The following is a 25,352-nucleotide window of genomic DNA, read 5'->3' on the forward strand; positions in this document are numbered from 1 at the left end:
TTCTTTCTCTGAGGTTGCTCCCGGTGGCGTTAGCAACAGGTTTGATTGACAGCGTTGCTAAGGATCCAGAGTACACACTTCTTCAATAGTTTACAAAGATATAAGTCTGGTCACCAATGAATCTCCCTGATGGACGTGATTGACAGGTGTATAAGCCAATCAGAGACACACATGGTCCGTTTGTATCAGAATAAATAAAGTTTTAAAAAATCACAAGGGGCTGAAAACCTTAACGGATTTCTGCAGAATCAATGAGCAAAGCAAATAACTCTGTCCATCCGAGGTGGGAGAAATTAGATTTTTATTTATAAATCATAGTTGACCAATGAGCTCCTTTGTCTCACATGCGTCACACACAAATCTGATTGCGTGGGGACCAGACTGATATCCACCGGGCAAAGATAACCCATTAATTAGATCTGATATTTGGTGTGTGTTTACAGCACAAAAGAAATCTGATCATCAAAAACCCTGGAGACATGTGTCAGCTAATACGGGGATTTTAAGCGTAACTTGGATTTGGAGAACAAAGTGCAATGGATTTTAAAATAAGTCTTTCAGTCTTTAACATTTTCTTGGATATTTTTTGGTTGTAAAAAGCTGCACACGTGTGAACAATCAGGAACAATCATACGCTGCTGCTTACGTGACATTTCAATAATCTGATAAAGAATGAGATAATGATCAGATTTTGGGTGAGCATGTTCTGAATGTGAGAGGATAACCACAGGCCGTCCCTCTTTTGGGTGATAATAAAAATGACTCTTGAATAAAAATGTGTTCAAGATGTACTGATTTTCTTGGTGGTAAAAAGATGCTACTCCAATCTCTCTGTCTCTGTTATAGGAATTCAAAACGGAACAAGATGAGGTGTCGGAATGGTATTACACATTCTCTGCTGTCCAGTTTCAATTTCTGTTTTTGATGCTTTGAGCCATCCCTCCCATTGCTCTCCAAGCTTAGTCACTCCCCTTTCAGAGTGACATCAAAACACAATCAACATCCGCTAATGAAAATACTACTGCTAACTGTAACCATGGGAATTAAAAACAGAACATAACAGGGTGTTGGAAGGGAATTACACAATACTCTGCCAAGGTCCAACCAGGAAGTAAAAGTATAAACTCCTTTCTGGAAGCTTGAGAAATATGGATAAACATTCTACAATTTTCTTGTGAATAACAACATATCTGTGGATGGCTGGGTAGATGATACTGTTTATTTATTTTATATTATTTATTTATATTTAATTATTTTTTGGTCTGGCCCCCTCTTCCTCATTGTTTTTTTTAAATGTATTTATATTTTACTATTATTATCTTTATTTTAACTACTAATGCACCTTTTTGTTTCATACCACCTTTATTATCATTATGTCTATGTGCCTTGTTTGTTCTTTGATCATGTTGTTAAAAGGAAATGAAAAATCTTAATAAACACATGTATAAAAATTGTCAAATTATGATGGAAAACTGTCAGATTCTTTGTAAAATCTTTTTAAAAAGATGTGTTAAAGAAGACCTACTACACTTGTGTCTGCGTGTCTGCTATATAGCTCTAATCTACCGCACCCCTGGATCATAACGTTATAATTTGCACCTTTTAAATTGCAATATTCATCTAAAAAGACTTAAAAAGAAACAAGGCTACTGACTGCAGTGCTCAATGGGAGCTGATGTTGCCGCAACACAGAGTTGGCACCTCCTATGGATAGCTGCAGATCATGCCAACGAGCAAGTTTGGATGAGTAAATGGTGAGGGGAAACAACTATCACATGGTTAAAAGCTCTGAAAAGTCGATTTTGCATATTAAGTCTGCTCTAATGAAATAAATAGTAATCTAGTCATATTCACACAAAAAAAATCTCACTGCCCCATCACACCACACAACTTTTATTGTGATTTGAAGTGATCTTTAGGTCATAAAGTCTTTCAAACTCAGACACAGACTTACCTGCACATCACCACTTTGGATTAGGGTGCTAATATCACCAGGACACTGTATTTCTGAACTTTCAAAGTTAAAAGTTTGAGATTGCAGAACCTGACACTTGAAACCACACTTTAAAGCCCCAGACTGCCCCAGCGTGCTACCTGTGCAATCAGCCAGTACACCCAAGGTCAGACAGACTCACTCAGACTGCCATCAAGACTAAAGTGACATGTCCACAGTGTGTTCTTAAAAGCAGCATTCTGATCTGAAGACACAAAATAATCAAAAACTCAATTGTGAATGTGTTAATATAAAATGTGTGTAACTGCCAGTTTAAAGGGCCCATATTACACTATTTTCTGATCTGTTATAATGTTGTTTCCTCATTAAAAACATGCCCAGAGTTTCATTCACACAACACACAAAACCATGTGATGTCATGTGGTAATACAGAAAATGCTCCACTGTGTTTTGAAACTCCATACACCTCCATTATAATAATTTGGCTGATTTAGAGTTGCCAATCTCTACTGAACTAAAAGTAAATAGGTAGCTGCTAATTTGAAAACTACCACTGCATGACATCACAAGGTGGAACACAGCATTTTGAGCTCACTGATGTAGACAGACTAATGCTCAAACGTGTGAAAGAGATAAAACACAACTCTGGGTATGTTCTTCATGACGTCACATTATAACATGGCTGAAAAGCTCATAAAAATCAATGTTGTGTGATATAGGACCTTTAAACAGGAGGGATTACATTTCTATGGGGTAATAACTGCCAACATATAACCTATTTAAATCACCATGTTAGCTTTTATAGTTTTAAAAATGCTGTGTTTGCTGTGTTTAGTTTCAGTTTTGTTATTGATGCTTGTTCTCCCCCTTCGGAGCGGCATCAAAACACAATCAGCATCCCACTAATGAAACTAATGCACATTACATGGTCGGGATTGTACTGCTAAGTGTAAGGAGGGTTCGAATAGGACCCGGGAGAGATTGCTAAATTATTGAAACATGCATGGATGACATATAAAACCACTTCAAGCATTTTGATGAGGGAACAATGCTATAAGATGATAAAAACGTCAATTTTCTGTAATAGCCCTTCTTTAACAAACCACTGCTCCTGTGTTTGTAGCTGAGTTTGTAGCTTTTATGTGTATCATTGTGTGCGGAAATTGCATGTTCATGTTGGGTCAGTTAACATATAGGACACCACTCACCATACCATACACCATAACAAACTGTCTGGTGGCACAAATGCAATGAGATGACTTAAAACTGATGAGCTAGTATGTTTAAAAAGGATAACAACCTTTTCCACAGAAAGGTCCTTAAACAGACAAATCCTCAAACAGGGAGTAAACATAATACGTTTATTGAGCGACAGTAGGTCAGATGAATGTTGCTGTTGTGTCCTTGTGCACGACACTACTTAACCCACCTCGCCCCCAGTGTGTGCGTACACTAGTGTATGAATGTGTGCATCAAGGGGTGGGTGGTTCCTTGATATAAAGCGCTTTGAGTGGTTTTTGAAGGTGGAAAAGCGCTATGTAAAATGTGACCATTTAGCATTATTTAGCATCTAGATAGATTTTACTGCAACCGCCAAAAAGCTATCTGGGAGAACATAGCAAAGGTTGTTATGGTAACACACACAGTGTCCACTCAGAGTAAATGTTCCCAGCGTAGGCCAAAATAACAACACAAACCATCACTGATCATTGACACTATATGAAATAGCATTATTTTTCAAAGACGTGATACTAAAAAATGCTTACGATCATGGAATATTCTGAATTTGACTGTGAGTATGAATTTTATTATTAAACAGCAGAATTTCTTATTATTTGTTCTTCCAGAAAAAGAACAATGGGCTGTACCCGTCGCCAAAAATGAAAATCTGTTGCAGATAGAGGACAAATACACTTTTTTCTCATAAGGAATAATGCGCTTGGTCTAACAGGTATCCACATTTAAAACTCCACCCCTGCAGCCAGGTGTTTGTAATCAGAAGCACCACAACAGTCTTTTGTGATGTCACCAACTACTGGAAAATGCCACTGAAGGCAGCACACACTTAAATTTAGACGTTTTTGACCAGAAAGCTAAAAATGCACCTAATTTGTTGCCAAAAACTGACTTGGAACAGTAGATAATGCTATTAAACACAATATACGGAGTTTAGCAGTGACGTAAAAGTGGATTTAGTGTTTTGTGATGTCATGTAGTACTTGAAATTATAGTGACCATTGACGGCAGCACACATTTGATTTTTGAACGCAAAGAACCCCCAAAACGACTAGCTATTAAAGCACTATGTACACAGTTTGGTAGCAAAAAAGGGTTGCTTTAGCGTTTAGCTCCACATAGGCTATAAACCCTTAAAAGTCTCTTTCGCGTAGCGTGTGATCTTGATGTCTCTTAGTCCCCCTTCCTCTCGTCCCCAATCTCTCTGCTCCACATGGCTTCTCTCACATGAGGATTTCTGCTTTAAAATAAGACGTCGACACATCAAAGTGCGAGCCGGGTCTGTTATGTTAGCTAATCTGCACTGCTCACACTGGAGGAGACTTAAGCTGTTTGTTTCTGACTTCGACTCGAGCTGCATTGTCTTAATAAGTCACATCCAGAGTATTAAAATTTACCATCCCATTAGCCGTTATAATAATTTGTTCATAAGTTTATGCATAAGGTACAAGACGTTCTACGGAATTCAAAGCGTTTGCAGATAAAAGTGCGATGAATGAAACGGCCTTGATTTTAATGAGAAAGATGTTTATTTTTTCATAAAGTGGGCCTGAAAAATTAAAGAAAGAATGACAGTGACAATATAAAATGTCCATGAATTAATACAACTCTTGCAGGGTCATCCAGGTTTTGTATATTGAAGCTACCGTAAAAGTCCTGTTCGCGATTATTTTCCGATGTGTTGCCGCAAAATGTGTCTTGTCTCAGAACAGATACATTTGTATAAGCAGCTCTTGAGGTCAAAATAAGTATGCTGCGTGCTGTCTGCATCTCATTAGAAAGTTTTTCATTGTCCAATAATCTGGAAGCGTAGACTGTATATATAAATGGACATCGCTGCGTTCCAAATAGGAAGTAATCATGGGCGCAGTTCCAGCTCCATCGACTCTGGCTCCAATTCACTTTACATTGTCGTCCCCTCCCTCTGTAATGCTGCAGTGAGCCTCATCATTTTGCTCTTAAATGTTCGTGTTAAGCTTTTATTATTCTTATTTTGTCAATAATTCAAGATATGAACATTAAAAACAGACAAATCAAGCGTGTTCTTTCCCCGAGGTCGCTCTTCATAGCGGGAAGCGGTGTTACCTTCAACAGCCTCACTCCGGATTGGCTCTTTGGTTGCTATGATACTAGCGGTTGGAATTCCAAATGAAATGGAACTCTGCTCTAAATTTGCCGCTATAACTGCTAGCCCTGATGAGCTTCATTTGACTGGAGCTATGGGTGATGTTACACTGACTTAGTCCACTTCTTTATACAGTCTATGTCAGGAAGTTAGCATGCTAGTTGTTGTTTGTTTTACTGCCACAACTGAACTCTGCACTGGTTTCTGAAAGTTGTGAAAAGCATTTATGAACTCATTGCGGTGAACAATTGCGATGCTCAGAATGCATAAGGTAAGTGAGGAACACATTTCGACAACCAAACCATTTAAAATGAACCGTTATTAAAAACTATGATTCAAGTTTTTAAGACAAGTAAAAATATGGTATAGAGGCTTTAATTTATCTAAAGTTGCAGTATCTAACTTTTACTGTTTAAAAAAAAAAACAGAACTAGGTCATTTTCAACTATTAGCAGCAAAACCTATCCAAACCTATTCCTCACTGTCCTAACATGTACAGCCTTTCGATTACTCACAGCAATGAGTTTATAAGCACTTTTCACAACTTTCAGAGGCCAGGGCAAGATTTTGAGTTACTTCCTCGTTCATGAATAATAATAACAAAAAAAACCTCTTTATAATTAGATGCCGACAGCACACAGCGTTCTCATTTTGACTTTAAGAGCTGCTTTTACTATATCTATACAGGGGAAAGTCACATTTTACAGATGTTAGAAAATAACCCCACCTCATTATCACACTAGTGCACTGTATCTTGCTGGTTGAAACTCCGTGGTCTGTATAGAAAGTGCAAAATGTATTCTTACGTCGGTCTGTACAATCATCCAGGCATTGGTGAGGCCGATGTTCCCCTCTGTGCCGAAGAGCTCCAAGCCTTTCTTCAGGTCCCTCTGAGCGTACTGATTGATCTGCACACACAACACATGAGGACACTGTCAGACTATACCAAGACTTTATGCTGCGTTCCATTTCTTCTCAGAACTTGGACCTTGGGCTAGCATTTTCTTCAAGTTTTTGTGTTCCAATGGTCAAATTGGAAAAAAAAAACATGAGCAGTGCATCACAGTGGGCAGTAATCACTTAAAGAAGCAATAAAAACTTAGAAAGCTCTCAGTTCATTTATTAACTCAGACATTGTTATTACAATTGTTAAATTGATTGCATAACATCTGCATTTATAACTGCAGAGGCTCAGTGTGCAGGAGCAGCTTCGCAGAATCAGGTGGACAATACAGAGCATCTAAAGCAGGAGTCTCAAACTTGCAGCACAGGGGCAAATTGCGGCCCGCGAGATGATATTTTGTGGCCCGCAGGACAATATTCAGTTTAATGTTTGTGTGGCATTACCATGTTGCGTGTAGAAGGTTCCTCCAAATTGGTAAACCCCAAACACGTGTCACTCGTGCTGTGTACTCCCGTCACAAAAGAATAAACAAATAATGATGTACATCCATAAAATCTACAAAAATCGGCATATTTCCTCATGTATGTTGAAAACACCAATGACGTTTGAGAAGATTTTAACAAAGCTTTTTTTTTGTGGAATACCTGATGCGGTCCAGCCTCACCCAGACTCTGCCTCCTGCGGCCCCCAGATAATTTGAGTTTGAGACCCCTGATCTAAAAGCAAAGTAACACAAGTTGAATCAATATTTCAATCGAACGTTTATCCATACACACAGTGCAGCCATGTAGGATTTTCTAACTTGGGTCCAGCTTGGGGTTTTGAAATGTTACCCAAGTTTCCAAGTAGGAGAGAATAGTGTTCCAGTTTGAATTTACAACTCGGAAAATCCAGCCTCCCAAGACAACTGCACCTTTAGCTTATTTGGGCCTAGACTATTTGACTAATTTTAAGGGAATTGATAATTACTGTAATTAGCTGTGCCAACCTAACACTGCCAGCTCAGCTCTTGTTATCTTGGTGTATGTAATCAGATGTATAATACTCCCTACAATGAAAGTCTTGAATGGACAATGTGTTGAGTGAGCACGTTTCCAGGTCCCGGGGGTCCAGTATTGATAGTAAATAAACTTCTGGGTTAGAACTCCAACCTCATGTCTCATTTTATAACCGCAACAGATGAATTGAACCATGCATTCCCTTGTTTTTCTAACTTCCATCACCTCTCTGTCACTCTCATTTGCTTCATTTACACCACAGCAGGAGAACCACCAGCCTCCTCACCAGCAGAACCCTTCATCTCCTCTTCACCACCACCGATGTCCATCAAATGCACTCTCCCTCATCACATCACTGACATCTCACAAGGCCTAAGTGCACAATTTTATCTGCTAAATAAACTATTCATTTGCCTGTCTGTCGAAGTTACTGTAATCTAAAAATATTACGTTGCGAGCAGAGTCAAGCAAGGTTCTCTTGAGTTCACAGGGAGCACTCAGGGCGGTAGTTTAGCTCCGTAATGCGCCTCAGGCTTAAGAGCACGCCGGCAGATCACGACACGAGCAGGAAATAGAACCAGGGTATTTCACAGTAATCAGATGGCATTTGTGGAACAGCTGAACACTGTTGCTCCAAGCGTTGTGTCTAGATGTTGTACAGTGTATTAGCTCATGAGACGCTACTGCTGGAAATAGTATGTTAATATTTTAGTTTGTACAGTAGTTTTAAGAAAATTTTAGTGACTGTTTTCACAATTTGCAAACAAAAAGGTCACATTTCAGCAGTTTTTATGTTCAGATTTAACTTCCTGAACAATAAAAACAAAAGGGGATACTTATAATTAAATTTGTCAAACCTTTGTCAAAACTTTAACTTGAAAAAAATGGAAAACGGACACTAAATAATAAAATTTCCGTTTTTGACGCTCCCTTCCGTTTGCTCTCACTTCCCCTTCAACGCGCAATCAATTCAATACTGCACATCACATCAGGTTATTTATGTTTTTGTATATTTATGGAGAATTGTTGTGCGGGAGCATAGATGATGTAGGCTTGCGGGTTAACAGTAAAGAGGGTTCAAATAGGGCCTAGGAGAGGTCGCTAAAATACTGAAACATACATGAATGACATCTAAGAAAAACCCTCTTCTGGCATATTTGTAATGAGGGAGCAACATTATAACCTGATAGAAAAAAAAAAAAAGTTTGCATAATGCCCCTCTTTAAAATTTGGCTGGAGTATCAGAGCTTCACTGGTCTCAGTATATAACAATCAACTGATCTATAAACTACATCTAGACACTGCCAAGAGTCTAGTCCAACAGTACATCATTCATCCAGCAAATTAAAAGTGAGTCTGAAGCCTGCAATGGTTTTTAAAAAAGCACAACCACGACTGAACCTGGGTTGCCAGAGCTTTAACCTGAGGAAATGGGGAAATTCCAAAAACGATGGGAAAATCTGAGTGTCTGTACGTGACATAGTGGCAGAGTGGTTAGCGCTACAGCCTCACAGCATGAAGGTCCGGAGTTTTATCCCCATATTGGGATTCTGTCAAGAATACTCCGTTCTCGACACGCTGTTTACTCAAAAAGACTCAGGATAAGCATTAGACTTTTCGCAGACTGCTTCCACAAGGTCTTCTCTGTACCTTCTCCGACGCCTCCTTCTCAGAGCAGCCTTTTATTAACAGCTTGACATTACTCAGCAGTTTTCCCATCATCCTTTTTAGTAGAACAACACTCTATTCCCTTCCCCACACAGACCTGATCTTTCTTATCCTTCACTTCAGGTTACACAGCTTTTGACCTTTCACCCACACCCTCGTTTCTTGTTTCACTATTCAGTTACTTTTCAGCTTAGTTATACATTTCAGTTACACAGGCTTGTAGTTTCCATCACACCCTGTTAGTCTCGTAACACAATATAAGCATACAGTTCATTAATGATAAAATATAAGCATAATTTTATTCACGGATTCTGCCATTTTGTTTCATGAATCATAACTTAGTACAGTCTTGCAAGAAAATCATTTAACAGCTCATCCTTAAGGCCTCATTCCTCAATTTTTCACTGATATCGACACATGCATTTCCATTATTACAACATGATGCACATATGTTCAGCGCTTTCTCTGAATCAGTAAGTACCTTTGCGCAAACTGAGAGTCGATTCTAGATACAGCTCAATGCGATGACAGATTTCTTGAGCAGGTAATGTGTTATCAATAAACACACTGTAAGAATCCAGCCTATAACTGAAAGTGCCTCTACTCAGTCCCCTGTGCTTTTCTGTCACTTTTGCTGCAGATATAATGGCAGCTGATCCACTCCTGTATCGGTGAATGGGGTTTCAAATGCACCACGGGGCCTGCTGGGGAACTGCTGGGAACTGGCTAATCATGTCGTTCCATCCTTTGTCATGGTCTGATCCAGCGCATAGCTTTGCCCCGTCGCGTTGGTCTGTGCAGTTATTGAACATGGCATGCAGCAAACACATCTATTTGTCCAGCAAATAGCTCGCTTCAACTGCACCGAGAGGGACTTTTATTACATACAGTGATTGTAGCCACTGGCAAACAACAAACAATAGACTGAGACTGGAGATGGCTGTTAATAATGAAGAGGGAATAGACAGAAAGTGCCAGGCTGTGAGAGCGAGGGTCATATTATACACACATTGTAGAGTTATATAATTGATATCTTGCAGTGACATCCTGGGGGGAAGTACTGTATGTATTTCTAAGGAGGAATGTTCAGCAGTTACCATGGTGACACAATGCACACATTAACAAACAGCGCGATAAGATTTTAAATGATTCCTAACTCAAGAGAAAATAGTAACTTAGCATGCCGCAAACACATCTATTTGGGATAGAGAAGATTAAATTGAAAACACTAAATCCACTTTTTTTGCTAGTAAACTGTGTATATGTTGTGTGTATACTGTTTGAATAGCATCATCTACTGTTCTTAGTAATGTTTTGGGCAAAAAGCTCTGATCTAAGTGTGTCCTGCCTCCTGTGGCTTCTGCAGTTTCTAGTAGTTGGTGACATCACAAAAGACTGCCCTGATTACAGCCAGGTGCTTCTGATCACAAATACCTGGCTGCAGGAGCGGAGTTTGAAGTGTGGATACCTGTTAGACCAATCACACCATCTACCCTATCCTTTAAGCTGGGGCACCTGATATTATTCATGTTTACCTGACATGATTTGGTACTGTTCAAGTCATGGTCTAGTCCAAAGGTGGGTAGAGTAACTAGAAAATGTACTCAAGTAAGAGTAAGTAGTAACATTACTTCAAAATAATATAACTCAAGTAGAAGTGGTGATCCAAGAAATTACTGAAGAGTAAAAACATCTTTGGGAAAAGTGGTACTCAAGTAAGAGTAACTTAAAGAGTAACTGCCTGGATGTAACATCTGACTTATGATTTGAAGTTAATGTAATTGAAAGGACAAAACATTAAATAATGCATAAATTTTCAAAGAACAGACACAAAAATTAGAAAAAACTAAATCATATCTGAAGGAGCGATGCAAGAAAAATAAAATAACAGTTTTGCAGGCTTATTCACAGTGGGAGGAGTAAGCAAAACTTTTACTCAAATAAGATTACTATTACTTCAACAAAAATCAAGTAGGAATTAAAGTATGCTACTGGAAAAGTACTACAAAAAGTATTATTTTAAGTTTAGTTTAGTCCCGGTTTTGATGTACTCTAAACTACAGTATCTTTTCGGTGCGAGTGTGTCTGAAAAGCACTGGCAGATTAGCGGTGTTAGCATAAGTGTCTGTGTATCTGCATACAGTATTAGTGCGCTGCTGATATATCTGCAATGCTCCTTTCATTAAAATTCTGCTCTGTTTGTTTGTCACAATAAATTAAAACGCACTGCTGCACATGGGGCTCCAAAAAGTGATTAGCTCAACTCATTACAGACCCCACTCTGCTATGAAGTCATATAACAGTAGAGCAGGTTTATTATTGTTTCATGCAAAGGTGCAATATTATGTCGAAAATAGCAACTCATTTTACAAATCTCTTCTAGAGAGTCAGTGTGAAGAATGCATTTGCGTAACTGAGTAGTAGAATTTTGGGTTAAGAGGAAAAAGAAAAAAAGTAATTAGTGCTGTAAATTAGCTTGATATTTTATGTATTGAGTGTGTTTTAACATTTTTGTACTGACAAGGGTGCATTTTTCATGTAACAATGTAAAATCTCTTTTTCACCAGTCCTGATATATTGCATAAACAAAATAAGACCGCTGTGTGCAGTCTGCATCAAAGTTTTTTTTTTTTTTTATAGCATCTTATGGTGTGCTGTTAGCATGCTAGTTGTTATTAGCATTACCATGGCGACAACTTTGCTCCGACCTCTGTGGTGAATAATTAGGTATTAGGAATGATGCTAGTGTTGATTTTCATTAGAGATCACAATATAAATTAAAGGTGGACTGTGTAACTTTTATGTCACCTGTAATGAAGATGTTATTGCTTTGCCTTGTGTGGAGTTTCACGCTTCTACCTCCATGATCAGGAGCAAGGTATTTTGAGCCATAGAACCACCCATATTGAAATAAATGCTAGACTTTGGAACATTTCAGGCAAAGCAATTATGTACGGATATTATGTAGCCATGCAGCAAAGTTACGCAGCGTACTTTAATAACAAATAATAATAATGCATTCAATTTATATTACTCAAAAAAGCTGCCCTGTGGTACACTGACAGGAGCAAGACTACCAATCTGCACCACTGGATCGGCCCTCTGACCAACACTCACTTACAGACCACATTCATACAAGGCAATGTGGGTGAAATGTCTTGCTTAAGGACACAACACCAGTTTCCACTAAAACCACCGTTGCCCCACTACAGCACATGGTATTCACAGTGGTCTCCCATTCAAGTCTTAACCAGGCCCGGCCTTGCTTCCAAGATCAGACGAGATCAGGCATTGACAAGCACATACGGCCACAACCTTGAAAGATGTGTGAAAGAAACAAATCTCCAGGTATTTTTTATAGATTTTTTATAGATAAATAAACTAACCACTCCTAAACTGACATAACATCTCACAAACCACCACCTATGTAGCGCAATAATCAATCCACCATGTGTACGTCAATAGTCGAATCCTCACTTTCCCGTCCTATTGATGTCTGCATTAACCTTCTGTCCTTACATATTAACCTGCGTCTGACCCCATGTCCCCTGTCTCAAGTCTTTTAACGTTCTTAAAGAGTTTGTCCTCCTTTCGGGTATCGACGTTCCATCCATCTGCTCCTCCTCACATCTCTCTGACCTGCAGGAGCTTCGTGTGGACCTAACAGGCTCGCAGACCTTGTATCTCAGCCCAAGGTCAACGTGGATCAATGTGGACGTGCGAGAAGATTGACTTTCTGTGGTGTAAACAAGTCTATCTGCCCGTGGTGTGTTTACTGACCACACCAAAGCCCGGGAGAATGGAGATTTAGGCTGCCTCCCCAACGATTTATTTAGACGGTGTTTGTTTAGATTAGAATGAGATGGGTTAGTGTTAGCGGATGTTAGCGTGTGTTAGCTTGTGTTTGTGGTGTGTTAGCATGAGTGTGTTTGTGGTGTGTTTACTGACCGCACCAAAGCCTCTGAGAATTAAGCTTTAGGCTGCCTCCCCAACTATTTATTTAAATAGTGTTTGTTTAGATTGGAATGAGATGGGTTAGTGTTAGCGGACGTTTGCGTGTTTTAGCTTGTGTTTGCCATGTGTTAGCTTGTGTTGTGTGGTAGCATGAGTAAGCTTGTGGTTTACTGACCGCACCAAAACTTGGGAGAAGGAAGCGTTAGATTAGAATGAAATGGGTTAGTTTTAGCGGGCGTTGGCGTGTATTAGCTTGTGTTCGTGGTCTGTTTACTGACCACACAAAAGCTTAAAAACAAGGTTTCAACTGCCTCTTCAACTATTTATTTTGAATCTAGTGTTTATCTAGATTAAAATAGGATGGTTGGTGTTCGCATGATAGCTTGTGTTATCTTGCATTTCTGATGTGTCCACTGGCAACACCAAAACTAAAGCTTTAGCTCCTTCCCCATTATATGTTTACTGTTTGTTTGGATTAAACTGAAAAAAGGCAGTGCTGCACATTAGCATGTATTAGCTTGTGTTTGCACCACGTCACATTTAAAAAAAATGTACCTATGTTCAGCTCTATGTTCCTATGGCCCTGTTTTTTCACATTTTTCACATTTTACTTCATCTCCAGATATGTTCTAATAATTTCTGCCATCAAAATCAGTTTCTTTACTTACTTTGCTGCTTCCATTAACATGTTGGGGCATGTTCCTCATTACCTAGTTTAATTTCTCCCCATGGTAGCTTCCTCTGCTGCCAGTAGATGACGATTCCTGTATGGAAGCACTGAAGCTGGGAAATGACGTGTGCTTTTTTTAAAATTAGCAATTATTTTAAGTTCTAAAACATGAGATGCCAAAGCAAAGGTACTCAAGAGCAAAAAACAAGACAAATATTGTGCATTATTTGTCCATTAAACTTAATACTTGGGTGTGAGGGTGGTTTTACTTTCAAAACTATATACTTTTTTATAAAACAGGACCTTGGGAACTGAGAGCTTTGGGAACATAGTCACGGCATCTCAACTCAAATACTCCAAATTCTGTCAATTCACATCCATTTATTTTCTGACAAGTTCAGTGCTTAACTTTACTTGACTAAAGCCAACTTGTCCAAAAGTTGTGTAAAGAGCCTAAATACTGCATTATATATGACCTTTGGGTATTTGAACCGTGCAAGAGCTGGTTCACTTTTTAAAGATGATAAACTTGTACTCAGAAAACACACACTTTGCCCTAGTTTTGCTCTTTGCAGTGACGTCCACGCTTTTAAATAGACCCGATATGACGACAGCACATTTCTCTGTACCATCCTTCACTTAGGTTCTTCTTCCAAATCAAAACCTACTTGTCAGCCTTTCCAATCAAACAGCATGGCCAATGAAAAGACCAGTGACACAAATCCAACTGAACCACTGTGAAATTTTTCGTTTTTATTTTTTTATTTTCGAACAAAAGCAGATGACATCAGCCGCGGTACTATGATGTAACTCCACTGTGAGCAAACCGTGTCCATTGAATTGCGAGGCCGTAAGTTTAAGCTACACGAAAAGAATTATCAAATGTAAGTAGGTCGTTAGCGAGGAGTAGATGTGTATTGATGTTGTCCCAGGGAATTCCAGAGCCTTTTAAGTACGTGAGCCTAGTCAAAGAAAGGCCTATCCATAATTTATACAGCGAAGAGCCACCCCAGAGCGGAGGAGACGGAGAGGGATGTAAAGGTGTGCTTGGTCAGGCTCAAACAGAATAGAGGAGGTTGGATTTCAGTGTGTAGATGAGAATTGAGAAACAGAATGATCAGGATAAGAAATATTAGGTATTTTGATTGTGATAAAATAAATGTTGAAATTATGTTACATTTTTGCAGTGAGTGGTTTTCCAGTTGGGTGTGTTAATATGAAAATGTTGTTGTTTATGTACACGTAGAATATATAGCATATCGTCTAAGAAAACTGTCAAAAAGCTGCAAAGGAGTTGATAAAATAAATAAATAAATAATAAATAAAGAGATGCAGGAATTTAGTTTGGACTAAAATGACAAAAATGAGACTAGGACATAAGAGAATGCTGCCAAAACACACATTAAAAAGATCTGCTTTGGCATTTTATATTATAAGTTATGCAATGTGGCGGAACAGACATGAGAAATTAAGATTAGATATAAAGACTTCAAACTATCTATTTATGTATATGTATCTCTGTCTCTCACTCTCTCTCTTTCCCTCTCTATATATATCTATACATCTCTCTCTTTCCCTCTCTCTCTCTATATATCTATACATCTCTCTCACTCTCTCTCTTTCCCCCTCTCTCTATATATATCTATACATCTCACTCTCTCTCTTTCCCTCTCTCTATATCTATACATCTCTCTCTCTCTTTTCCCCTCTCTCTATACATCTATACATCTGTCGTCTCTCCTCTCTCTCTATATATATATCTATACATCTCTCACTCTCTGTCTTTCCCTCTCTCTATATATATCTATACATCTCTCTCTCTTTCTCTCTTTCCGTCTCTCTATATATCTATACATCTCTCTCTCTTTCTCTCTTTCCGTCTCTCTATATATCTATACATCTCTCTCTCTTTCTCTCTTTCCGTCTCTCTATATATCTATACATCTCTCTCTCTCTTTCCGTCTCTCTATACATCTCTCTCTCTTTCCCTCTTTCTCTATATATCTATACATCTCTCTCTCTCTTTCCCTCTCTCTATATATATCTATAGATCCCTCTCTCTCTCTTTCCCCCTCCTCTCTCTATATATCCATACACCCCCCCTCTCTCTCCCTCTCTCCTTCTCTCTAATGGCAGTACGTTTGCTCTTCGAGGGTAAAGTTTAAATGCAGCCGTTTCTTACTTAACCTTAATGTAATAATGTAAAAATGGGCGAGGTACAAACTGATTATATGAAAAGTCCTTTATCACATTAGACGAGACGTCATTGCATTTGGAGCAGCTGGTCTTTGTCAGGCCATGAGTGACTCTATACTGCTGTTTTTATTACCCATAACACACCGTGATTGGAACGGCAACAGCGTATTCCAAGTCACAAAAGCATTAACTGGAAATTAAATATTATGTTCTTAAAGATGCAGAATCCCACAACTATATACTGTAACACGTATGAATAAAACAGCATCTCAGCTAAAGAGGACACCAAATGTATGTATAAATATTCATACAAATGTGTACTTCCCTACAGCAAAAATGCATATTTACGTATGGTAAATGTAGTCAAATATTAAAAGTTTCCAAATCCCTTCAGAAGAGATTGTTTATACTACAGAATACAGCATTAACAGTGTCAGGATAAACACGATGAAAAGATCTACTCATTTTAAGCTCCCACACCTCCAACTGGTCATCTACTTCAACTCAGAATATTATGTGTAGTCTACAGAGTATTACTACAGTATCAGAGGAGTTTTGGTTTACTTAGTAGTCAATATATTTAGAGTTTCATGCAAAATTCACTGCCAGTAAAGTAAGGCAGCCAAATAAATTGAATAAATAAATCAAATTACTGATTTTTATTTTATCTTGTCTTATCAAAACGATTTAAAAATGCATTAAATATTAACACCTGAATGATTACTTGGAAATAGAAAGTTAAAACCTTACTTCAGAACATTTTCCATGGAGACAGATATTATGCCATACTGTGGAAGACTATAAACAAAGGAGCAACACGTCCATGGAAGCAGGAGAATGCCCCCCTCCAGATCACAGTAAAGACACATGTTTTTCGGTGTTTTTCAAAATATCCAAGTAAAAAAACATGCTTTTATTTTATTTTTCGCTAAAAAATTATCTTCTGGGGCTTTCATTTCCTGAAAGAAGACTGTTAATAAGAGTCTTTTAACACTACAGGGAAATTTCTTCCATCAGTGTCAGAACTCCAACTACATGCTTTTACTGACAGCAGTATTGGCTGTGGACCTCTCCATTAAAAACACCCAAGCTCCAATAACTCCAATTCTGATTTCAAATAATGTCTCATACAGCTCTACATTTGACTTCACTCATGTCCTTCTGTCTGTCTGCTCTGCCTTTACGCAAAGTAGTCAGACTAACACGTTTCAATAATCCTGTCTGAGTCTCTTAAAATGTCCAAAACCTGTCCATTTCTGTCCTCCGTCCCCCCACAGCTCCATTCTCCCAGAGCCTGGCATGTTTCGCGCTTAATGCGTCCATTTGAGCCCAAAGCAAATGATGATTCTCCGGCCCCGGACCCAATTTGAAGTTTGAAGGACGATCGCACTGTTCAGACGCAGCACTTTCAACTCTGCACCGGTGATTGTGAAACTTTGAACAGCTCACAGCTCCTCGCCAAAATGTGCCAGCTCACCCCAAGTTCAGAACTGAGTCAAGAGCACAGGTAGGACTGTTATTCTGAAAAAGCGAGTTATATAAAGGTTACGCAAGTTCATTTTTGTCGTTTTAGTTAATAGTTGTGTTAATAGTTCCGTGGTATGTTAATTGTTTCCATGGTTCCTGCTTTGCCTGGAATGTTCCACAGTATGGCATATACAGGGTGTCCATAAAGTCTCTTTACAATAAAAAAAAAAATATATATATATTACAAAGGCAATTGATGAGATATTTTAATCAAACTTGTGATCTGGTTGCAATGTCATATTTTATCTTTTGCTTTAGTTCAGTAGTTTTTTATTTCCTACAGGTTGACATTTTACACCTGTCCCGGGACTATGGATGAAAAATAGCCCTCGGGCTAATTCTGGCATATTTACATGCAAATGTTTATTAATGTGCATTGTCCCTGAAATAAATAAATAAATAAGTAATGTCTCATAACTTTGTTCAATACACAATATCTTTAACATAGACCCATAGAAACAAATCAAGAGGTGTGATATCTGGAGAATGTAGTGACAGCAGAATCGGTCCATTCCTTCCAATCCAATCGTCTGGAAATGTTTGATTGAGGAATTCACAAACATGCAGGCCCCAATGTGATTAAAAACTTTTATAACCACTGAGTACAACAAAACAAATTTTATTATCTTGTTAATTGTATCTTATTAATTGCCTTTGTAATATTTTTTTAAATTGTAAAGAGACTTTACGGACACTGTCTATTTGCATCAATTACAGGTTATTATTTTGCTATGTGAATTCGCCTGGTGGCGCCACCTGTCTTTCTCCATAGAATTACATACATGTATTGCCAGACTGTGGCATGGCTGGAATGGTTCATCTCCATGGAAACAAGCGGATGACAGTCCCTCCATTAGAGACATTACATATAGAGTGCACTTTAAGGAAGCCATGTTCTGCTTGTGTTTGCTATATAGTTAATAGTTAATAGTTATAGTTAATCTATGACACCCATGGATCGTTATAATTTGGACTTTTTTCATTGACATGTTTGAGTAATCCTTTATTATTAATCTGTTCACATCTCCAAAGCTCAAAATGCTCTGTTCAACCTTGTGATGTCATGAAGCTGTAGTTTTCAGTTTAACAGCTCCCTTTGACCTTTTGTTCAGTAGAGATTTGCAATTCCAAACCTGAAATCATCCAAATAATTCTAGTGAAGGTGTATGGAGTTTAAAAACACAGTGGAGCTCTTCCTGCATTACCACATGACATCACAAGGTGCAACAGAGTGTTTTCTGTTAGAGAGAAGGCCTCAGCCTAAATCCCAAGATTGATCTTAAAAGACTTAATAAAAGAAGTAAGTCTGCTGACTTCCGCTTTAGAAAACTATGATGCCCAGTGGGAACTGATGTCAACGTAAATGTCATCACAACAAAGAGCCGTGGAGCTGTCAGCACCTCCTATGGACAGCTGCACATCACACCAGTGAGGAGTGAAAAAATACCAAAATCCTATGTGTAGCACCAACTAAGAAAATGAAATTGGAGAACAAAATAAGTAAAGAGAAGTGGGTATGTACTGGTGACGGTGAAAACAGTGGTTAATCAAAGCAATGATGTCTTGAAGAACAGAATAAAGATTACTCAAAAACAGATATATAAAACAGATATATATTGAACTGGTCTAATCATTATTTCTCTTTGTTTTAAGTCTATCTGTGCCTCTCCTGGTTTTCCACTGCTATGTGGTCCTATATACTACGCTTTATGTTTGTGTCTATAGCTCACACCACAGGGGCAGCAGCAGGTGCAGTCTGTTCACAGGAGCGTACACAGGTTTATGCTGTGAAATATCCTCATTCACATATGAAAGCTGCACGGAGGGAGATTTTTCCTAATTTAACTCTAGTGATGTAACAATATATGTACACAGTAGATGGAGGTCACAGGAAATAACGGACCTATTCTAGACCTACGGAGTGGAGAGTCTTTCAATGAAATGGCAATGATTGGCTTCACGATGCACAATTGATGCTCTACAGTAGCATCAATGTCTATGGAGGAATGGTCAGCTGTTACTATGGCAACGTAAAGCACACATTAGCAAAAACAGACTCAGAAGTGTTTTATACGGTCTGAAAACTGAAGAAAACAGCTGCAAAAGTGGCATGCAGAGGGGTTACTGCATTTCATTACTTGAGTTAAAGTAAAGATATACCCGGTCGAATATTATACCAATACAAGTAAAAGTACTACTGTCAAATTATTGCTTAAGTTAATGTACTGAAGTATCTGCTGTATAAATGACCTTTTTTTACAAATCATGTTAAGTAAGTGTAGTGAACGATGACTTCAAAAAATATTTAAATACAATAAGTTACTTCTAAAGAAAGATTCTAATTGTATTTTTGGTTTATGCTGTTCAGTCCAGCTTGTAGAATTGCTATCTATATAATATAAATATTATTAGATTAGAAAGACAAAAGACATATTTGGTTAGAATGGGTTGTATAGCAAAAGAAAAATGTAATTCTGTAAACTGGATGAAAGTTTTAGACTGAAGACATCTCTCTGCTCAGAGGTTTCTTCAGTTCTGGTCAGATTACTGGTGGACACGACCTTATATCTGTCTGAAGAGAGGAGTGAGGGATTACACAGATTACACAGAGAACTACCTTGAGTATATTTACAATCTCAAAAAAGCAAGAGTCTGAACGGATATTGTTCAAGGTCCCTAAAAATAGATTAAAGCCAAGTCATAATAATCTGGCTAATCAATTACACTGTACTCATAACCTGTACAGAGACAAAGTGTGTTGTGAGTCTGTCTTTGTTGGTCATTTAAAGCATCTAAAATAAATATCTAATGTCCTATTGGTGCACAAATTGCAGCAGCTATCCTGTGTAAAACGTCCGCACATGTTGAAAAAAACGCCCTGCTTTGCACATTCATTCACTCATAGTAGTAAAACTGCACTGTGTCTTCTTCAGTGTCTCTGTGAGAAACTGCGTCAGGTTTTTGCTCCATGTTTATCTGTTTAGCAAATGAACAAACGCATGAAATGGCCCTTCATGTGTATATAATATTATTTGTGTAGCTAGTAATTACACTCATATGTGCTGAGGGAGAATATGTTGAAATTTCATCCATTTTCGTTTCATGTTGATAGGTCCAGTATTTACAGATATTAACCATAGACCAAGTCAAACATTGTGAAAGTTTAACAGCAATCTCTATCATAGAATTCCTCTCTACCCTTGATATAACTGTGTAACCCATTTTCACCTACTCCTTTCATTTTGCTTCCTGTTGCGTTCTGTAGAAATAATGAGTTGCTGGTCCATAGCTAACAGCTTTTCTGCCTGGGTTTTCTTTCCTAAAGCCCAGACTGGACATGAAGCCAATGACACCAGGTTAGCTAGCAACAGGCTACAGTATCTAGATATTTTCACAGATCTATACCTCTTTTGGATGTACTCGTAGCCACCCAGGTCACGTGTGGTCCTGGAGCTCTGTGATGACGCACCTCGAGCTCGGCACTTCTGGTCAAGCAGGAAACCAGTTCATTTCAATTGTACATTTGAAAAAAGCTTTGCCGCTAAAATCTGATATAAAGTAGGTCGATTTGTGTAAAATAATCAAAGTTCATGTGGCCAACAAGTCAACACTGCACTGATTCTCTGGAGGCTTTAAACTCTGTATACTCCGCACTCTGTATAACTTATTCGTTGTCAAGATCAGCAGCCGCATGCAAATTCATACACGGTGTCTCTTTACAATTTAAATATTTAATTACAAAGGCAATTGATAAAGATATATTAATTACATTTGTTCTGTTGTACTCAGTGGTTATAAAAGTTTTTAATCACATTGGGGTCTGCATGTTCCTGACTTCTTCAATCAAACATTTCCAGACCGTTGAATTGGAAGAGATGGACCAGTTCCGTGGCCACTACATTCTCCAGATATCACACCTATGGATTTGTTTCTGTAGAGCTGTGTTAAAGATATCGTGTATTGAACGCATCTCTTATCTTTTGCTTTAGTTCAGTAATGTCCTGTACATTACTGAAGTAAAGCAAAAGATAACAGATGCGATTGCGACCATTGATTAGGCTCTGCTGCAGCGAACATGGCAAGAAATCGAGTACCGTCCTGATGTGCTTCGTGCAAGTAGTGGTGCCCATATAGAAGTGTATTTAATGAGGTAAAAAAAAACTTTGGAAACCACTGAGTACAATAGAACAAGTCTGATTAATGCCAGTTCTGATTATCAACTGCCTTTTTAATACATTTTTTTAATTGTAAGGAGACTTCATAGACACCTTTCGGAACTTCAACTTTCGGAATAAGGTGGATAGTTCCAGGCTCTCACAAACCCTTTAGGATATACAGTAGTAACTCAGTGGGTAGTGCTTTTCCAGCTCCCACAGATGACTGCTGTCTTTGTGTCCTTGGGCAAGACACTTAACCCACTTTGCCCTCAGTGTCTGCGTGGGTGATTGATTTCTTGATGTAAAGTGCTTTGAGTGCCATCAAGGTGGAAAAGCGCCATAGTATTGTAGTGACCATAGTATTTACCATAGTATTCACATGCATGATTTTTCTTTTTTCAGATGTGCAAGTGCAACAGGGTGTACCGTCATCGCACAGTAAATCACCTCACATCTCATAGCGTTGAAACAAAATGCAGAAAAAAGCGTAATGCAGCTTTGATCTCTCTTAATGCTGTAGGAAGGATCATACGATACTTGTGGCATTTCGCTCTGTCATCAGTTATATTCCAAACTCCATATTTGAGTCTTTAGTCTGTTGAGCTGTTGGAGATCATTCTTCCGACTCGCTCACATCTCCCATTTTCACCGCGGGACAGATCAGTGGATTCCTGTGAAGCTGAGTTTGAACTTAACCAGTGTTGAAAAGTACAGAACACAGCCAAATTTACAATGTGAGAGGGAAACACTGCTGCTCCACTGTCATTGAAAATCGATCAGACTTTAGAACAGCGAGGTATTTTAACAAACTTTAAAGAGGACATGCTGTGAGACGCTGTTGAATTTTGGATGTAACACCCTTTTGGGAAAATCCTACGGAGAAGTGGGTGGAGCTACGGGGGAAGGTGTAATAAAAGGAGGCAAAAATACAACTCTGAGTAAGATAATAATGAGGCAACAGCATTATAACTTGTTTTAAAGCTCATAAATGCTGTTTTTGCAAAATCTCCTTTAAAACATCTGAACCATGATAATTGAAAAAAAAAAAAAATCCTCCACTGGGTGTGTTCCAAAACTATTTGAAAGTACAGCAGAGGACAGCGCAGTTCATTTCTATTACAAAATAAACATACAAAATCACATGAGTAGAAGTAGGAGGGGATAGTTAAAGTGGGTGGAGCTAGTTGAAATCGCAAGTTTTCAGGTTATAGAGGGTTTAAAATATTTCCTAAATATGTGAATGAAACATCAGTGATTTTGGTTGAGAAATAACTTTATATTGTGGTTAAAGGAGCTGGACAATGTAATAAAAGTCAAACTGCTGTGTACTGTTGGCATCTAATTATAAAGTTTTTTAGTTTTTTTTAACCAGGAAGTATGGCATTAACATGCTACTTATTGTTAACATTACCCTGACGGCAAAAGTCTGCTATGGCCTCTGAAAGTTGTGAATGAGCTTATAAACTTATCAGGGAGAGTAATTAGGATGCTCGGAATGTGAGGAGTAAGATCAGATCAATTTCAAGTTTTTAAGAAAGTAACAATCAGGTACTTTCCAATATAGTCTCACATATAGGAATGGTTGGTTTAAGATCGAGGTTGAATTTGTGTGATTTTATATTTTAAAACATTGCTTAATCATGTCCTGCACCTGGAGGTCAAACTATGTCCATTTACACTGTCTGCATCTAATCAGAACACATTTTATCATCCATGAATCAGAAAGTGCACATTATCATGCTAGTTGTTGTTAACTTTTCTATCACAGCAAAACTCCACACTGGTCTTAAGTTGGCAAAAGCTCTTATAACTCATCGTGGTGAATAATTTGTATGTTCTGAATGCATAAAGTAAGTGAGGAGTAACTTTGGACCAATGCAAACTCTTTAAAATGTTCAAGTTCTGTTTATCATGTTTTAGGACAGTAAGACAGTAAGTATGGTAGTTATGATTGATTGATTGATTAAGAAACAACTTTTCTATAGCTAAATGTTCAAAAACGTTGCATATTAGCCCTAATTAAACTTTTCTTCCTTGTTAGTTACTGTTGAGGCTTTGCGCGTCCTATTGATCCGCACTTTGCCTCTCCTCTGCACTCTGCCTCTGATCTGTGTCTGATACTGGGCACACGAGTGGTGATCGATGCTCTGAAGGACCAGAGGAGCCATGGAGCTGGGAAACGCTGTAATTAAAACAAGATGCTCAGGAGGCTAGCCAAGATTACGACAATAGGTACCAATTTACTAAACATATTATTGGGTGTGGTTTTGGTTAAATAACTACACTTTTTAAGAAGAAAAAAAGGAGACATAAAGCCGTTTCCTTCTGCTGTTGTGTCCCTTAGCAAGACTGGCAGCCACACTTCTACCAAAAGGTCAGAACAGCATTAACCCAAACAGTTTTAAATTGAGCTGGAGACAGGTTAGAATTCTATGGTGGAGTTTATCGTTTAACTGTCAGATTGCAGATTCCTGGGTCTATCCACATGAAAAACACTGACATAGATGCCTCAAAAACTTGTTAAATGCAAGACTGTAAAGTTTGGTGTATGTAGGTGATACTTTAAGGAGTGATCTTTATGTGGAGAAAACTTCAGATCAGTCAACACCAACCTCCCCACTCCCCTCATCAGGACAAAGCACAGAAAGTTGGGGGACCGAGCCTTTGATCCCACCAGCCCCGCCATCTGGAACTCACTCCCACAGCCCATCAAGAAATCAGACTCATTCCTGCACTTCAAATCACTACTAAAAACGCACCTTGAGAAGTGTGTCTCAGATAAAATGTCCCTGACCTGTGAGGTTCCCCAGGGGTCAATCCTAGGACCCCTGTTGTTCAATCTCTCCATGCCAGTTAATACGCAGCAATAATGTGTCTTACCACAACTATGCAGATGACACTCAGATCTATGTCTCACTGCAGCAGGTGAATATGGACCAGTGGATTCAGATCAGTGTGTGGATGCAAAACAACTTTCTCCAGCTAAACTCAGACAAGACTGAAGTCATAGTCTTTGGCCCACAGAAACATAGAGAAAGTGTCAGCAGTCACCTCCAGTCTCTCTCTCTAAAACCTTCAAATCAGGCTAGAAATGTAGAGGTAATAATGCACTCAGATTTGAACTTTAAAAGCCACATCAAATCAGTAACATCTGCAGCTTTTTACCAGTAAAAATCAAAGGTATACTGTCAAAACAAGACTTAGAGAGACTTATCCATTCAGTTTTATGCAGCTAAAAGACTGTGAGACAGGCCACTACTTTGGCAATGTTTAAATCCAGGCTCAAAAAGGTTCTGTTTAGCTGTGCACATGACTGAAAGGTTTTTATTCTGCACTCTTCTCTTTTAATGTTAATTTTATGATGATTATTTGTGATTATTCATGTTTTAATTTGTTGTATTGTGATTTTTAATGTGTTTCTTATTCTGTAAAGCACTTTGAATTACCTTGTGTACAAATTGCGTTATACAAATAAACTCGCATTGCCACCTGTTCAGTCTGGCACTCCCCCCATGATTTCCACCATAATCTTCTACCGTTTTCTTATTGTTATATATAGCGTCTTTGAGTGTCCAAAAGAGTGCTATAGTCTGATTTAATATTATTTTTATTATTATTATTATTATTAAAAATTCAGTTTGAGAAAACAGCCTTTGAAATTTGAAAATGTCCCATATAAATCTGTGAAGGCAAGTTTATTAAATGAAATAATAAAACATCTTTATTTGCAGCCTGAGCAAGGAGACCTATTATGCAAAAATTCCACTTTTGTGAACTTCAAACCATGTTATAATTGTTTTTCCTACTCATTTACCATTTACACACTCATCGCTGGATGTAGTGGAGATTTGTGCAGAAAACAAACTGAAACGAACTTAAACAAACTAAGTCAAAAGTCACTGAGGCCATGTCTGGATTTATGCTGCTTAAAGAAGACATATTGCGCCTGTTACATAGTTATAA

At 38.3% G+C, this 25,352-nt stretch overlaps 1 protein-coding gene across 2 annotated transcripts in view; it reads right to left on the minus strand.

The window, feature by feature from the left end:
- Positions 1-25,352, minus strand: part of tspan4a (tetraspanin 4a) — a 406,837-nt gene that overhangs the window by 46,947 nt on the left and 334,538 nt on the right. For both annotated transcript variants that reach the window (XM_055232518.1, XM_033991763.2), the window contains one exon: positions 6,122-6,223. In XM_055232518.1, the coding sequence (XP_055088493.1) occupies positions 6,122-6,223 (102 nt within the window). The remainder of the gene's footprint in view (positions 1-6,121; positions 6,224-25,352) is intronic.

Source organism: Periophthalmus magnuspinnatus, chromosome 3 (assembly GCF_009829125.3).
Source record: "Periophthalmus magnuspinnatus isolate fPerMag1 chromosome 3, fPerMag1.2.pri, whole genome shotgun sequence".
NCBI classification, from domain to species: domain Eukaryota; kingdom Metazoa; phylum Chordata; class Actinopteri; order Gobiiformes; family Gobiidae; genus Periophthalmus; species Periophthalmus magnuspinnatus.